This window comes from Electrona antarctica, assembly GCF_951216825.1.
Source record: "Electrona antarctica genome assembly, chromosome: 6".
Classification (NCBI taxonomy): domain Eukaryota; kingdom Metazoa; phylum Chordata; class Actinopteri; order Myctophiformes; family Myctophidae; genus Electrona; species Electrona antarctica.
Genome location: NC_136811.1, coordinates 46,020,711 through 46,038,165, shown reverse-complemented (window position 1 = coordinate 46,038,165; position 17,455 = coordinate 46,020,711). Strand labels below are relative to the sequence as shown.

At 43.0% G+C, this 17,455-nt stretch overlaps 2 protein-coding genes across 2 annotated transcripts in view; one reads left to right on the top strand and one right to left on the bottom strand.

The window, feature by feature from the left end:
* Positions 1-17,455, bottom strand: part of LOC306924515 (uncharacterized protein) — a 143,073-nt gene that overhangs the window by 76,972 nt on the left and 48,646 nt on the right. The window lies entirely within an intron of this gene.
* Positions 14,167-17,142, top strand: LOC306925110 (galactose-3-O-sulfotransferase 3-like; the record flags this gene model as incomplete). Its single annotated transcript, XM_079503789.1, has 4 exons — positions 14,167-14,207; positions 14,923-15,211; positions 15,861-16,663; positions 16,695-17,142. The coding sequence occupies 4 exons, from the start codon at positions 14,167-14,169 to the stop codon at positions 17,140-17,142; spliced, it is 1,581 nt and encodes a 526-aa protein (XP_079359915.1).

Below are 17,455 nucleotides of genomic sequence, written 5' to 3'. Positions count from 1 at the left end.
TCAACACCACACGCGTAAAAATTGTCATCACACTGCCACTACAGCCGGCTCCCGTCCAGACTCACAAACAATATCAATATCAATAATAAACACAAACACGCCACAAGCACCGACACCCCCGCCTAATTTGTTGCCACGTCTATGAAAACAAGCACAGAAACAATGCCATTCAACACGCTACTTACACACACTACCACTCGCTTACAATACGCGGACCTGGCAACACTACATCCCCTCTCCCATTCGCTCAAAGCCAACCACGTGACCCACGAGAGCTTTTATGTTTCTGCAACACCGGAAGTTACACGCTACACACACACACATTAGAAGAACAACACGAACACAACACTACACACACACACACACACACACACACACACGGGCCACTGTTGCCAGGTCTATGAAAACAGGCCCAGAAAAAAGCAAACAGACCCAGAAACAAAGCCTTTCACCACGCTACTTACACACACTACAACTCGCTTACAATTCACGACCCTGGCAACATTGTTCCCCGTCTTCCACAACACACACAGTCCCACACAGACACACACACACTGATTCGGACTTGGATGGACAGCGGCGCCATTACATAAATACACCGTTGAATTCATGCAAACACGACAATTGCACCACCAGTTTCATTAATGTAAACACGACAATTGCGCGACCCGTTTTATTCATGGAAACATGACAACTGCGACGCACCGAGTCGCATGGATTCTGTGTGTGTGTGCGTGCGGGGTGCCTCTGAATTGGAGTGTTTATGTCAGTCAGCGATGCGATCCGTTGTTATTCAGCCAGGAAAACAATCTAAACATTATATACTAACGTCAGCACCGGGCACATTTAATTAACACACACAAGCGTTATTAGTTGAGTTTTCTTATTGAAGTGCCTCTGAATTGTAACGGTGTGTTTATGTCAGTCAGCGATGCGATCCGTACCAGCACCATATGCATGGACTGGAGAGAGGCGAAGTGTTTCTCTCCCTTCGGCTCATGTAGCCCTCATTGTAACTACAAATATTGTTCCCGAACAAACAATGTGGGGTCACTGCAATCCGCAATCCAAAATATTGTAGCCCTACTATAATGCAGTCAAGGTCCCCCAAAAAATATACTACAGTATGTTCTGCTCCATTCTCAACAGCTTTTGGTTTCCAAAAACAGTAATTTATTGTAAGCAAACAAAAACAGTAAACAGCAGTTTCATGTCTGCTTATTTTCATTTACATTAATTTCCTTTGATGTGAAAATACAACAAATCATAATAATACCCATCCGTTACTACATGTCAAGGGCACAATACTGGAGTGGAGTCTGTCAAATCCCGCTATTTCCTTCTTCCCATTGCGCTGCCAACGGAACTAGGATTCGCCGCCCGAAGGGCGGCGAAATTCTAGTAGTAAACAACCCAAAACTTAGGAAAGCCTTGACTATAGGTATACAGACTCAGTGAACACAGCCTTGCAATAGAGAAAGGCCACCACAGACAGACCCCTCTCCCAAGGGAAGACACATACTTCCTACAGATTACAAACACCCAATTGACCCAAAGTGAGTTTGAAACTATGACCAATGACAAAAGACTCCCATACCGATACGAAATAACAGTGCAGACACAGCAGCAAGATTTGTGAACTGTTGCGATAAAAGAAGGCTTTTGAATTGATTGATTGATTGATTGAAGTATTTATTAACAGTTTGCAGAATTACAGTACATTTCAAGCACAACTCAATACAAAAACTGTTAACTGTGGACGACACCATAAAGCATTACACTTGTTTACAATAGGGCCCACTATTTTCAATTCATCAGAACATTTTGAGACTTACAAATAGACACTTCTATACCCAAAAACAGGAACAGGACCTGTGCCCCTCTGGACACAGGTCTCCACCAGGGCAGGTCAGGTTGTGGCCTCCTGGTGGCGCTATAATAGGCCAATGTGAAAAGGGTGCCATTCTTATGCCTTGGATGGCAATTGTATGATTTGAGGCATTTTGTTCCAAAAATGTGTTTTGCAAAAATCCACCTGTTGGTGGCGCTATAACAGGCCAATGTGAAAAGGGTGGGATATATTAGCGGACAGGTCCGTTATTGATCACATGACTGTAGAGATAGTGTATAGCATGAGTAATGTAAAGAAATGGGTTTTGCTAAAATCCACCTTGGCGCTATAACAGGCCAATGTGTATCCCAGGGTGGGATATATTCCTTAGCCTAGTAGGAAATGATTATACGTAAATTGCACGCTGCGTTCATGATGGTTTTTGTTCAAAACGGGCCAATCCTGCAAACTTGGAAAGCCAATGTTAGCCAATTGGGATGGAATATGAAATATCGGACAGATCCGTCTTGAACACATGACTATAGAGATAGTGTGTAAAGAGTTGTGTGATTTTTGGACAGAATCTGGAGGAGTAATATCCAAAAAGGTGTTTTTCAAAAGTCGGCCTCCTGGTGGCACTAAAGGTTGTTCTGGAAAATTTGGGGCAGAGGTTTATTGTTGGCATCCAGTTAGAGTGTGTGTGCAAAATTTGGCATCTGCCGGGTTAAACATGCTTCATATTTCTCACCTTGACAACCCCCATGACAACCCCCTATACAGGTATGACGTGTAGTTCACTATTGTTCACAAATGCAATGAACAATAGATGACAGCTCTTCGATACCCAGTTTTGGAACGTCCCACCGAGCTTGGCAACAATAGCCCTGCCTTTTTTTCATAACTTTGAATGAGTATACCAGCCTCAGGACAGATGGAAAGAATTACCTGAGGTAATCCAAAAACGCAGTGAGTAGGAAGCTATAATTATGTATATATGTAGTATTCCCTAATAACACAAGCCCCTACAGCGTTCCTTCTCAAACATGAGATGCTTCGTACAGTTGACAATTGTTTTTGTTGTCTGATTGCTAGTATTGTTGGCATATGTACTTTCTTTTTTAGAGATAGCCTTTTTGCATTTGTCTTTGGATTGCCCTCACATTTCTGTGGGAGACTATATATCCCCAAAAATGGCTGTGATGAAACATGCCTGGTGACTGATAGCTTGTAGATCTGTTCCCTTTAATAGCAACACAGTTACATACATTTCCAAGCAAGAAGAAGAAAAGCCCAAAGCAGGATCAGTATCTACTGAGGGTACTGCTGGTGGCATCCAAAAAAGCCTTAACAAAAAAGTGGCTTACAAATGTTATACCAACTATGAATGAATGGATTGATTTAATCTATAGTATATTTATTATGGAGAGAATTACATTCAGCTTCAGAGGTCAAGTCTTGAAGTCTTCACAGATAACTGGTTTAGATGGATTACTCATGTTTCTACCATAAGACCTGATTTTGTATAGATTCAGTTAAACCTGTTTCACCTGTTTGAGGTACTTATGTATTATGAATGATCATCAATAGAGAAGAGAGGCAGACATCTCCCCTTGTGTGTATTGTACGTATATTGTCTTGTTTTGATTTCGGTTGTATGTATTGTCAATTGTCAGTCGTTTTCATGTATGTTTGATTAAAATTCATTAAAACGTAAATTGGAAAAAAAATGTATTCAGGCAGAATGTGCATTTGAAGGTTCAGAAAGTAAAATAACAATAATAATATAATAATAATAATAAAATAATAATAATTACAACATCAATGGAATATACATTTAAAAGCATTATGTTTAACAGAAATTCTATTGAATAGAATACTTTTACATGTACAAAAAGTTCAAATAGAATCAGCATTTCAGTGAAATAACTTTCACTAAAAAAAGTTTGGTAAAAACCATGGTTGCTGTATACGGTCTAATACCGTGGTTCTCAACCTTTTCAGACCCCCAAAATAATCAAATTTGAACTGAGTGATGAGTGAGTGATTCCCCACAGCAGATAAAGGTCGTAATGCATAACAAATATGTGGTAACACTTGCAGATAAGGTTCATGAAATAATGATTAACTAATGATTAACTAATACATTAGTTAAGCATTAGTTAATCATTATTTCATCACAATTCATCATAACATGTACGTATGCAGCTTTCACAAGTTTCGCATTTCCTGCTTTACACAGACAAGATACTAGTGTATGGTTGATTTTATTTTTATAATAATTAATCACCAATAAAGAACAAAATTACTTTACAAGAACAATGCTGAAAGTAGCTCATAACATGTCTACGGTGGATTTTTATGAAACAAACGCTTTGCAGATTGAAAGAGGATAATTCAAGCTTGCACTATAGCTGCAATGTTGGTGAGTTTTACGTCGTTGGGACTGGGCGCACGGGTGACTGTTTCATGTAATCAATTCCCAACAGATCTCCAAACCTGTTGTTTTGGGGAGCGCTGGTTTCAGTCCATTCAACCTCCTCTTGTGAGTTGGCTAGTGAGATGCACCCTAGGAGACATTTATACTTCAAAGCCCAACAGTATTGCGCACAGAGAACAGCTGATATACAAGCTCACATCGCATCGCAGATGCGACTGTTGTGAGAGTAGAGGTCTGCGTGCGCGACACCATCGCGGGACGAAGCATAAATTATACTTGATGGGCTGCAGGTGCGCGTGCAGCCGTGCACAAATAGGCTCTGCTGCCGTGTTCATGAGCGCACCTCCCGTTCTTATGACAGCAACTGGAGGTGTGGTTTTGAGGACAACTGTTTTGAATTGCTATTATTGTTCAAACACAACAGAATTTAGAAACCAAGGATTATATATTTCAAGGGCGAGAGATCACAATAAAAATAATCCTAATCATTCTTCCTCCACACTGGGAGAAAAACAGCATCTGAAAGTTTGATGGGGCATTTTTTACACGTGAGTGCAGTTAGAACTTTTCCATTGCATCTTATGAGAGGTGGTGTTCTTCTGCTGCCTTTATGCGCGCGCATGCCGTTTCTTATCAGTGTGACGTCGTCTGATAAGGCGTCTATACAAGCAGATGGCAAATGCAATTTGGATGAATGGGCTCACATTTGGATGGTATTGCAACTCTAGATTCATCCCATTATAAAAACAAATCTAGTGTTGCAAATTGCGGCTAGGTCTGATCCCTGTGTGGAGTGTGTGCCTTGGCAGAACTACCACCGTCCTGGGGGCACGGTGGCACAGTTGGTAGTGCTGTCGCCTCACAGCTAGAAGGTCCTGGGTTCGATTCCCGCTCGGGACGCTGTGGGTGCTGGCGGCGTGTTTCCTCCTCCGCGTCATCAGTGCCCACCCGTGGCGGGGTTGGCGAAAGGGCCTTTCTGTGTGGAGTTTGCATGTTCTCCCCGTGTCCCCTAGGGTAGGTACCCTCACAAAAAACATGCAGTAATCCTGGTCTCTAAACTGCCTCCCCCTGGCCAGCCGGGGCACCTGATGGAGGGGCAAGGAACTGGTTGGAATAACGTGTTCCTTCCACGCACTACGTCCAACCAGGGAAACTCCCCCCTGTCAGGTGTAAAGGAGCGACTTGGACACTCAGGCATGAAGGAAGCATGAGTTCAAGTCCGTTGCTCTCCCCATGTCCCCCATATATGGGGACTAGGTTGGCAGAGGGTGTGTAGAGCCCAGGATCACATTAGATAATTGACACAGGGGTGAAAAATGGGTTACAAAATCGTGGGATAAAAATTATAGTAAAAAATAACTACCACCGTCCTGAGTATTATTGTACCATCACTACCTAGAATATAATAATCACACCTGTGTGAAGTGAGCGGTGGAACTATACTGTAATTGTTATACTGTACTGAGCTCCTGTACAGACAGGAAAAAGACTGGTGTTACACTAAAAAGTCAGCTTCCCATCATGTACCTGTGCACAGTGTGAAGCTCAACAGCGCCATTTCTCACCTGTTGGTACTGGACGGACAGACAGACAAAGCTACATGTTGGAGACATGCACTATTGCCTCATCAAGTGCTGATTGATCCAGAATTCCACGACAATAGCCAGAGTAGCTCCGTGAATTATCTCTCGTCTTCTTCCAACAGTAACAGTGAGACAGAGATGTTAAAGAAGAAGATTTTCCTGCTTCTGGTGGCTGTCAGCATGGTCAGCCTCCTGCTGAGATGGTGAGTGTTGAATTTGTCAACTAAAACTATGACGAAAAAATGTTTGCCGACTACCTTTTTTCACTGACGAAAACCAAATAAAGACTATAAACTATGATGACAAAAACTAAGACTACATATATTGACAACTTCGTCAACAAATAAAAACTAGGCTAAACTGTCAGAGAAGGACTATTTTTTTAACTTTGTTTTTATTTTTATTTTTTCGGTGAACAGGTGGGTCACATTGGGCATCACAGTACATTTTGTAATTGTTACAAGTCATTTGTTACATTTCCTATTATTAACTCTCATTGTGTTACGGGTCGTACAGTTCCAGGTGGGTAAGGGAACCCTCTTTGAGTTTCAGTTCGTTTTAGTCCGTTCGTTCCCAGTTACAGGGTTCATGATAATTATACATCGGTATTCCATTCTTTTTGTTGCTTAAATTAAATCAATGTACAAGATTATGAAAAACAATGACGGAAGGTGAAAAAGAAAACAGAGGGAAAACAGAGAATAATAAAAATAAAATAAAATACGAAACGAAGGGTGAACAGTGGACAAAACAAACAAAACAAAAACATGAGCGCAACAGATACAATAATGACATCATTGAAATTCCTATTATAGAGTCATCCTCCCTTATTGTTTGAGCGAGTGCTTCTATGAATAGTGCAAAGAGGGCGGGGCTTAAGTTACAGCCTTGGCGGCAACCACTGAAGCGAACAGTCTGTAGTCTATATTGAGTACCGAGATAGGTCTGTAGGAGCTACATTCTGTTTTGTCTTTGCCTGCTTTTGGTATCACCGAGATTATAGCCTGTCTCCAGGATACAGGTGTTTCTCCCCCTTTAAGTACATGGTTAAAACAACTCCTAAGTGTGGATGTTAGTGAGCCTTTAAATACCTTATACCATTCGGCCGGGAAACCATCACCCCCTGATATTTTGTTAGTTTTCAATCTGGATATAGCATAGTCAATTTCCAATGTTGTAATGTCTGTAGTTAACAATTTATTTTGTGTTTCTCCTATCGTTGGTAAATCCAAGGATTCCAGGAAATTCTGTACCAGGGGGGGTTCTGCCGCTTTGAGCGAGTATAATTTTTTATAGTATTTTTCAAATGATTTCTGTATTTCTTCCGTAGTGTGGCTCAAACTGTTGGTATCCGGATCCTTAATTTTGAAGATTGATCTTTCATTTTGTTGTTTACGTAATTTCCATGCCAACACTTTTTTTGCTCTAGGGCCGTTTTCATAATATTTCTGTTTAATATATTTAAGTTTTATTTCCACTTGTTTCTCAAGTATCTCGTTTAGCTTTAGCTTTGTTGTACGTATTTGTTCCAGTAGTTGGGGATCATTTGAGCCCATGTGTCGTTTCTCTAAGTTTTCCAATCCACTAGTTAAATCATTGACACGTTTTTGTTGCAGTTTTTTGTGATTAGCTGACCACATTATTAGTTTCCCTCTCATCACTGCTTTTGCTGCATCCCATAAGATATCAGGTGTTATATCTTCAGTGTTGTTAAGTTCCAAGTACTCTTTTATTTCTTTTATATTATATTCCTGGAATTGGGTGTTATTTAGGAGGCTCGTATTTAATCTCCAAATTGTGTTTCTCCGTTGAACATCCAGGTGGAGCCTCAGGTATACCCCTGCATGGTCAGAAATGTCTTTTACCCCTATCTTACAGTCTATAATCCTATGTCTCTCTGTGTTAAACATGAAAAAAGAATTAAGTCGACTGTGTACCCTGTGATGAGAGAAGAAACTAAATTGTTTCGCTGTTGGGTTAAGATCTCTCCATACGTCAAACATCTCCATTTCCTTAATTAATTTCTTAACATACAGTGACTCCTGGTTGATTATCTTTCGTGGATTTGAGGAATCCTGAGGCTGCGTACACACCTAAAGAACAAATGTTTGGTCCGTGTGCGATGCCTGATTGCTATTTGATTGCTGCTCCAATTCATTTTCAATGGGAGTCACGTCGTTTGATCGGACAAACCTGTCCGATGTGGGGGCGGAGGGCACAACAAACACATCGGACACCTTGTAGTCAAAACAGCCAACGAACAGGGTGGGACTTCAGATCGGACAGAAGGGTGGTTTTTAACCGCCAACGAATAGGAGAGAACTTCCGTTCTTGACAGCACTGGGTGGGGTTTAGGCTGTAGTCTTCTGAGTTACGTGACACAGACTATTATATCGCTTGTTTGTATGTCTTCTTTTGGCTACGGCCGTGCGTAACTTGGAGAGTCCAAGTTGCGCACGGCTGTCTCCAGTGAGTGAAGTGAGTCCAGTTCTATTCTATATACAGAAATACAGGACGATAGCCAAAATAGCCGTCGGGCCTGTGAGGCTGCATTCATAATTAGTTCTAAAAGCATGTCTTTTTTACGGGGATCACTATTTTAATAGTAGACGCATATATGTCTATGAGTAGCCTAGAGTAGAAATGTAATGGCAGCGTACGAGGTTCACATGCGCAAATATAACAGATGTACAAGTTATCGACACGAATGGTACTTACGGTATGGTACACGATGTAAGCTTGTAGATCTGTTTATTTTAAGCATGCGCCACCGCCACCACGCAAAGTTATGACGCGCGCACATGTGGGGGGAGAGACCCGATATATTTTATAGCTCTATGGGAGAGACGCAGACAGAGAAATATTTAAAATCATCCTGTCTCGCTCTAGCGCACGGACGCACGCATAAAGAGCCAATGGAGCAAATGTTAAATAAGCTACACAGGTGGTCCTAAATTATTAATTGATTACATCACTATAGCAAAAGACGTGATATAGATCAACTCAACTGCAGCGGAGCTGTTCTGACTTGAAGCTTAACTGACCAGCACGGCTTCAAGTTTAAACCATAAGATGACATGGAAATGCCCGTCGATTTGATGCGCAGAAATAACATAGGCCTATATCGAATCAGGTTAAGGTGCACACATGGAAGAAAAGTCCTTTTTATCGGGATTCGGGGATACTTTGTTGTAGGCTATATACGTCTCCGGTGAATTGTATGCACCAGCAGCAAGCACATTATTGTTCAAACACCTGCTCCTCTGTTCATCTGTTGTCTTATTTGGCTAATAAAATAATTATTAAGAATTAATGCAATTTCAAGTTGTTGCTGCAATCATGATTCATGTTGCTGTTCTCTTCTCTCTGTGTGACTGAAGGTTGCGCCCAAAAATTGTAGACAGTGATTTCCCGCACCCCCTCATGTTATTTTTCCCTCCGTCGCAAAATGACCTCTTTTACTATTTGGTTCGCTTAACATGTCCACGTGTCATTTGTTTACATATTTGGTACGCTTTACAAAGTCCAGTGTGAACACCAAACGGACCAAAATCAAAATGCAAATATTTGGTCCTTGGTCCTTGATCCGGACCTTCTAAGTGAACTTTGAGTGTGAAAAACGGCCTCGACAAACTACCGCTAGCTGCTGCTGCAGTCAAGAAAACTACACTGAACATATGTGCATCTATTTCCGCCTATCGTAGCACCGCCCAAATCGCGCAAAGCATTGTGGGCCACTGATTACATTTGTATGATTTGATGCCTCCATGTCCCACAATGCTTTGCGCGATTTGGGCGGTGCTACGACGCGGAAATAGATGCACATATGTTCAGTGTAGTTTTCTTGACTGCAGCAGCAGCTAGCGATAGTTTGTCGAGGCCGTTTTTCACACTCAAAGTTCACTTAGAAGGTCCGGATCAAGGACCAAGGACCAAATATTTGCATTTTGATTTTGGTCCGTTTGGTGTTCACACTGGACTTTGTAAAGCGTACCAAATATGTAAACAAATGACACGTGGACATGTTAAGCGAACCAAATAGTGAAAAAAAGAAAAGAGGTCATTTTACGACGGAGGGAAAAATAACATGAGGGGGTGCGGGAAATCACTGTCTACAATTTTTGGGCGCAACCTTCAGTCACACAGAGAGAAGAGAACAGCAACATGAATCATGATTGCAGCAACAACTTGAAATTGCATTAATTCTTAATAATTATTTTATTAGCCAAATAAGACAACAGATGAACAGAGGAGCAGGTGTTTGAACAATACTGTGCTTGCTGCTGGTGCATACAATTCACCGGAGACGTATAGCCTACAACAAAGTATCCCCGAATCCCGATAAAAAGGACTTTTCTTCCATGTGTGCACCTTAACCTGATTCGATCGCATCGATCCTGATGCGCATCAAATCGACGGGTATTTCCATGTCATCTTATGGTTTAAACTTGAAGCCGTGCTGGTATAAGCTTCAACTCAGAACAGCTCCGCTGCAGTTGACCTAATATCACGTCTTTTGCTATAGTGATGTAATCAATGAATCATTTAGGACCACCTGTGTAGCTTATTTAACATTTGCTCCATTGGCTCTTTATGCGTGCGGCCGTGCGCTAGAGCGAGACAGGATGATTTTAAATATTTCTCTGTCTGCGTCTCTCCCATAGAGCTATAAAATATATCGGGTCTCTCCCCCCACATGTGCGCGCGTCATAACTTTGCGTGGTGGCGGTGGCGCATGCTTAAAATAAACAGATCTACAAGCTTACATCGTGTACCATACCGTAAGTACCATTCGTGTCGATAACTTGTACATCTGTTATATTTGCGCATGTGAACCTCGTACGCTGCCATTACATTTCTACTCTAGGCTACTCATAGACATATATGCGTCTACTATTAAAATCAATAGTGATCCCCGTAAAAAAGACATGCTTTTAGAACTAATTATTAATGCAGCCTCACAACTGCCGAGGCCCGACGGCTATTTTGGCTATCGTCCTGTATTTCTGTATATAGAATAGAACTTAGTACCAGACTGGACTCACTCACTGGAGACAGCCGTGCGCAACTTGGACTCTCCAAGTTACGCATGGCCGTAGCCAAAAGAAGACATACAAACAAGCGATATAATAGTCTGTGTCACGTAACTCAGAAGACTACAGCCTAAACCCCACCCAGTGCTGTCAAGAACGGAAGTTCTCTCCTATTAGTTGGCGGTTAAAAACCACCCTTATGTCCGATCTGAAGTCCCACCCTGTTCGTTGGCTGTTTTGACTACAAGGTGTCCGATGTGTTTGTTGTGCCCTCCGCCCCCACATCGGACAGGTTTGTCCGATCAAACGACGTGACTCCCATTGAAAATGAATTGGAGCAGCAATCAAATAGCAATCAGGCATCGCACACAGACCGAACATTTGTTCTTTAGGTGTGTACGCAGCCTGAGGCCTCATTCACACGTACCAAACACCAATCAAGCAATGTTTGGTCGTTTTTTTGTTTTTTTGGGCCACCACAATGCTTTTCCAATGGGAGTCACATGGTTTGATCAAACATTTGTGTTTGATCGCTGATTGCTGAATGCTCCCCCCTCATCAAACAAAAATGTTTGGTCAAACCATGTGACTCCCATTGAAAATGAATTGGAGCAGCAATCAAAAAGCAATCAGGCATCACACACGGACCGAACATTTGTTGTGTAGCTGTGAACTAGGCCTGAGCCTCCATCTGGATATTAAAATCCCCGGCTGCGATTAGCGTACCTGTGGCTTCGGTAGCAATTAACTCAAATATTTTTTTAGTTAGTAATTTATCCGAGCCTGGTGGTCTATAAACGTTGAGTAATGTTACTTCCCTAGAGTCAAGAAGTCCTTTAACCAAAACATAGCGTCCCTCTTTGTCTGCAATTTGTGCATTGAGTTGGAAAGTGATCTTATTTGAAATAAGTATTGCAACACCTCTAGTATGTCCCTTGTATGATGAATAGAATGTATTTTTAAATCCCAGTTTCTTAAATTTTTCATGTTCATCTCGCATCATATGTGTTTCCTGCCAGAATATTATTTGTTGGTCTTCTCTTTTCATCTTAGCTATAAGCTTGCTTCTTTTAATTGGTCCCTGTAGAGTGTAACTATTTTATATTCTTGTTGTAACATGTGTTGTCCATTGGTATACAATTATTTCCTCTGTGAGCCCGGGTTGACCTTAACTTGTCTAGTGTAGTACAATAGTAACTTCCAAAATTGAGGTTTCTTCTGTAAGCAATACCTCAAGTGGAAAGGTAATCCTCTGTGTAGCAGAAGGCCTTTCTAGCACAAACTCACTGTTATACTGTGAATCGGTGCACATGACATCAGGTGGAGCCTTTGGTCTCCCAGACAACAGGTCTGTATTAACATCAAACGTCTGAGTGTAAAACAACCTATCAGGCAGGTATTTAGTGTTCATTCAGTCATAAGTCCAAACGATGGTAGTAGTGTTAAAGAAAATAATACAAGAGTAAATATAAATAAAAGCAAAAAAGAGAAGAAAGGGGGGATAGATGAACCCTTATCGGGTCTTATATCCCATTCTGAGTTCAGGGGTTTGTCTCCCTTTCCTGCCCCTGCACTTCCAAGTACCCCCCCCCCCACACACACACACACACACACACACGCACACACACACACACCCACACCCGCACACTAATTTACAATAGACATGTATGTAATCCCTAAAATAAAATAATAATATATATACATACAGGCATATATACATATACATTCATGCACACACACACTCTCCTCCATCCCTACTTGCAACCACACACACCCCCACACACACCTCCCACGCATATCTATATCATGAGTATGTATCAGACTTTTGAACAGAGAAGTATACCGTCCGTAACCTGGACTCCTCTTCTCAAAGCATTACCCCTATATGTGCGCGCGCACACACACACACACACACACACACACACACACACACACACACACACACACACTGTGTGTGACACACACACACACACACACACACACACACACACACACTCCCATGCACCCCCACACTCCCACACACACACACACACACACACACACAAACACAGCACTGATATTCGGTCGTGTATAATTTAAATAATAAAACAGAAGTGTCTTGTATAAAATAAAGCGAGTGAAAATTATCAGAAATAAAAAATAAATAAAACAAAAAACAAACAACAAACAAACGGGGGTCCAAGTTCCACTGTCTTCTTTTAAGTGTGGGTATTATTCTGTACATTGTTCTTTCTTTAACAGTGTGTTTTGGTCTTACCCCATCGTTGATTAGTCAGCGTTAAAGGTTACTTGTTTTCAGGCAGCGACGTCCTCATCCAGGACCAGTGGTGGTGGTGGAGTTGGTGGGGTGCGGCGGAATTCTTGAAGCCTCTGTGTTGCTCTCAGCAGTGCGTCTCGGTTGAGTGGTGTCTTCCTCCCCACCTTCCTCCAGGATGATTTCCTCAGCGTCGTCGGGTTATCTGCGGTGGTAGTTGTGGAGGTGGTGGGTTGAAGGCTTCCCTCTTCCTCGGCGTTCAGGATCCCCCTCTTCTTCAAATCCTCTCTTGCTTCCTCCACGTTGTTGTAGGTGATGCTGGGTCCCGTGGGGCGACCGGCACCATCGTAAAACACACATAGTTTTGTCAGCGGGGGTGTTTTTAAGGAGCAAGCGGATTGGGGCATATGCTTTTCTTTTTATCTGTATTTCCTGAGGGTAATCATTGTCAAAATACACCCTTTTGCCGTTCAATAGGACGATTTCTTTCTTCCATGCTGCATTACGTACCAGCCCTTTGGTCTTATCCTCCAGAAAGCACATTATTATTGAACGTGGGGTGGCGGTCGGCGGTGGTTTGGAAACGAGGGATCGGTGGCAGCGCTGTATGCCCAAGTCAATGTCCAGTGCCAATTCAGTCTTTATGAAGTTATTAATGAACCCCATCATGTCATTCTCCTCGCTGTTTTCTGCTATATTGTATAAACGCAGGTTTTGGCGTCGAGACCGTGTTTCTAAGTCCAAAACCTTCTCTTGCAACCTCTCGTGTTCTTGTAGTAGTGAACTCATTATTTCGTTGGCGTCTGCACTCCACTCCTCGACGCTCGCCACCCGCCGCTCTGCTTGTTCAACGTTGTCCACGGTGCTTTGTACGTCGGTGACAAGCCTCGTCAATTTGTTGTTGAAGTCGTCTTTGAAACCTGAGAGTGACAGAGCCAGTGGACATGGATGAGTTTATTATATTGGTGATGATTGATGAGAGTGATGGGAGGCAGGATAAAACTAGGGTGGATGGGATAGGGTTGAGGATGCTGGTGGAGGATTTCATGCCTGAGGTTATGGAGGAAAGGTCAGATGTGGTAAGGAATTAAAGTTTAAACAAAAGGTCACTAAAGAGCATAAACTAGGCTAATAGTTCGGAAGGAGAAGCGGTGAACAAGCGAGACGCCAGCGTCCTCTCACATCCGGGTCCTATCAGTCTCACGACTGAATAGTTGGTCTTCCCCTTCCATTTTTGTGTTTTTATTTCAGAATATAGTTCGTTTTAGGGGGAAAAAAAGTAAACCTTTTTCGTCTCACACTGCTGCTCTTTCTGGTGTCATACCGGAAGTCGAGCCAGCGCCAGGACAAGTCATTTTAAATGTTTGGTTGAGTTCGGGCCGCAGCTTCATACCTGAATTGTATTATGAACGGCCTGCCAAACCCTGGGCATTTCCCAGAGTATTATTTCAGTGTTCCGTGTTCCTTGTATTTTTTTTTTTACCTTGCTCGTCTGGTTTTGGTAATGTGACACATTGGTGAAAAAAGGCTGAGTTAGGCTACACTTTTTGTTCACAGCACACACCTGACCATTGACATTGAAATAAAATATTGATGATGATAGTTAAATAGAATCGTTTAAATGCGATGCATATGACTTTATTATAGTCCGAAGGTACAATATGTCAGGAGATGTAGTTGGCACTTGGGTGTTTAAATATTTTCTAATATGGCCCCCTTTGAAAAACAAATGTGGACACCCCTGATATAAGTGAATAAATGAAATGTAAATGCTCTCCCTCCAGGACCATGGATGCCTTCCACCTGAGCCTCTTTTCACAGAGCTCCCAGCCATCCCCGGGCCTGAAGCCCAAACAGACCAACGTGGTTTTCCTGAAGACCCACAAGACGGGCAGCAGCACCATGCAGAACCTGCTGTTCCGCTTTGCCGAGCGCCACAACCTGACTGTGGCACTCCCCATAAAGGAGTGTGACCACCTGTTCTGCTACCCACGCTCCTTCAAAACAAGCTTCATCCACCCAGGCACCCTGCCAGCCAACATCCTCACCAACCACATGCGCTTCAACCAAAAAGTGATGAACTTTAAACTGTATTTTCATCTGAGACACGGACGGTGTGTCTGTGTGCTGCTGTGTGTGGCTAAAAAATGACGCATATGCACATGCAGGCATACTTTAGACATTTGAAAGTATTGTCATTATTTTCAGTTTGTGTCGTACAAACATTTACAAACTGTGAGGTGTGAGTGGGATTTAAATGGTGTGTAACCAAAGTGAATTGATATTTAAGACAATGGTATTTGCTATATGATAGAAGCGGGGCGCTGCAATCCAGCATGTGTGGGGGAGAAGTTGTTATCCCAATAGGGAAGACAGTGGCCAATGAAATCACAGGAAAATAAGTGTCAATCGGATCTCAAGACCGTCTGTGTAGTAGGTTGAGTGTTAATACATTCACCCTCTCGCCTCTCACACGTAGAAGCACATGAAGGCACGTATACATGCACACTTCTATTACTGACTTTATTTCGGCCACTCAAAATTGCTGCTTTTACTCTTTAAACTGTTTCAATTTAAGTTCAAGTTCAGAATTGCTTCTCTTGTCTTTATATCTTGTTAACTACTTATGTGATATTATTGTATTCGGTGTGCAAAGTTTGTGTTGTGAAAGCACCTTTGGTTTTACTCAACATATGATGATAAAACTTCTTGTATCTTGCAGGTACGGAGGCTCATGCCGAACAACTCTACATACATCACTATTCTTCGAGAGCCAGCCTCCATGTTTGAATCGATGTTTACTTATTTCAAAGATAATTGTGAGAGTTTCAAAAATGTTCCCAACGGATCCTTGGAGGCCTTCTTGACGAAACCATGGCGGTACTACGAGCGAAACGAACCATATATGCCTGCCCGCAATGCCCTGACCTTCGACTTGGGCGGTGACAAGGACCGGCCGGAGACAGACGCAGCATACATCCGTGACTTTGTGGCAGAGGTGGATCGCAACTTCTCCCTGGTGATGATCGCAGAGTACTTTGACGAATCGCTGGTTCTGCTCCGCCACCTGCTATCCTGGGACCTGGACGATGTTCTGTATGTCAAGCTCAACATGCGTGCAAACAGCTCCAAGCTTAGCATCGCACCGGGCCTCACCGCCAAGATGCGTGCCTGGAACTACCTGGACACAAAGCTCTATGACCACTTCAACGCCTCGCTTTGGCAGAAGCTGGCGGCCCTCGGTCCCGCCTATGTGGCGAATGAGGTGCGCCTCTTGCGACAGGCCCAGGAGAGGCTGATGCAGAGCTGCTTTGGAGAATGGATGCCGCAGCTCCGCTCGGCAAAGCTGATCAAGAACAAAGAGCTGCAGCCCTACCAGCCCAGCGACAAAGTCGATATCATGGGCTACGACCTACCAGATAACATCAGCCATGGGTTGTCTAGCCAGGTCCAGGAGCTCTGCCTCAAGTTGATCATGCCAGAGGTGCAATACAATAATGTTCTCCTAGACCGTGAAACACAAAGGTTCTCCCCGTTGATCGGTGATCAGGGAGAGGCTGATGCAGGAGAAGCTGATGCAGAGGCTGATGCAGGAGAGGCTGATGCAGAGGCTGATGCAGAGGCTGATGCAGAAGAGGCTGATGCAGAGGCTGATGCAGAGGCTGATGCAGAGGCTGATGCAAGAGAGGCTGCAGCCTCTGTTGCAGAGGCTGATGCAGAGGCTGATTCAAAGGCTGATGCTGAGGCTGAGGCTGATGCAGGAGAAGCTGATGCAGAGGCTGATGCAGAGGCTGATGCAGGAGAGGCTGATGCAGAGTTCGTTCGGAGACTGCATGCCGCAAATCCGCTCGGTAAAGCAGATCAAGATAAAGAAGATGCGTCCCTTCCAACCCAACGAAAGCGTCGACATCGTTGGCTACGAAATACCCGCTAATGTCAGCCATTGGTCATCCAGCCAGGTCCATGAGCTCTGTCTCAAGCTGATCATGCCAGAGATGCAATAAAAAATAATGTTCTCCTAGACTGCGAAACACAAAGGTTCTCCCCCTTGATCGGACTCCCTAGAATCTGTTCATGGACCCCCAGGTGACCCCAAGTCTTGTGCCTGTGTGTGTGTGTGTGTGTGTGTGTGTGTGTGTGTGTGTGTGTGTGTGTGTGTGTGTGTGTGTGTGTGTGTGTGTGTGTGTGTGTGTGTGTGTGTGTGTGTGTGTCTGAAACTAAAACCGACTGATGGCAGCCAGCACATTAAAAGTATAATTAATTATGATACTGGAATTATCATTACTATAAATTACTATAAATATTCGTCTTGAAGGG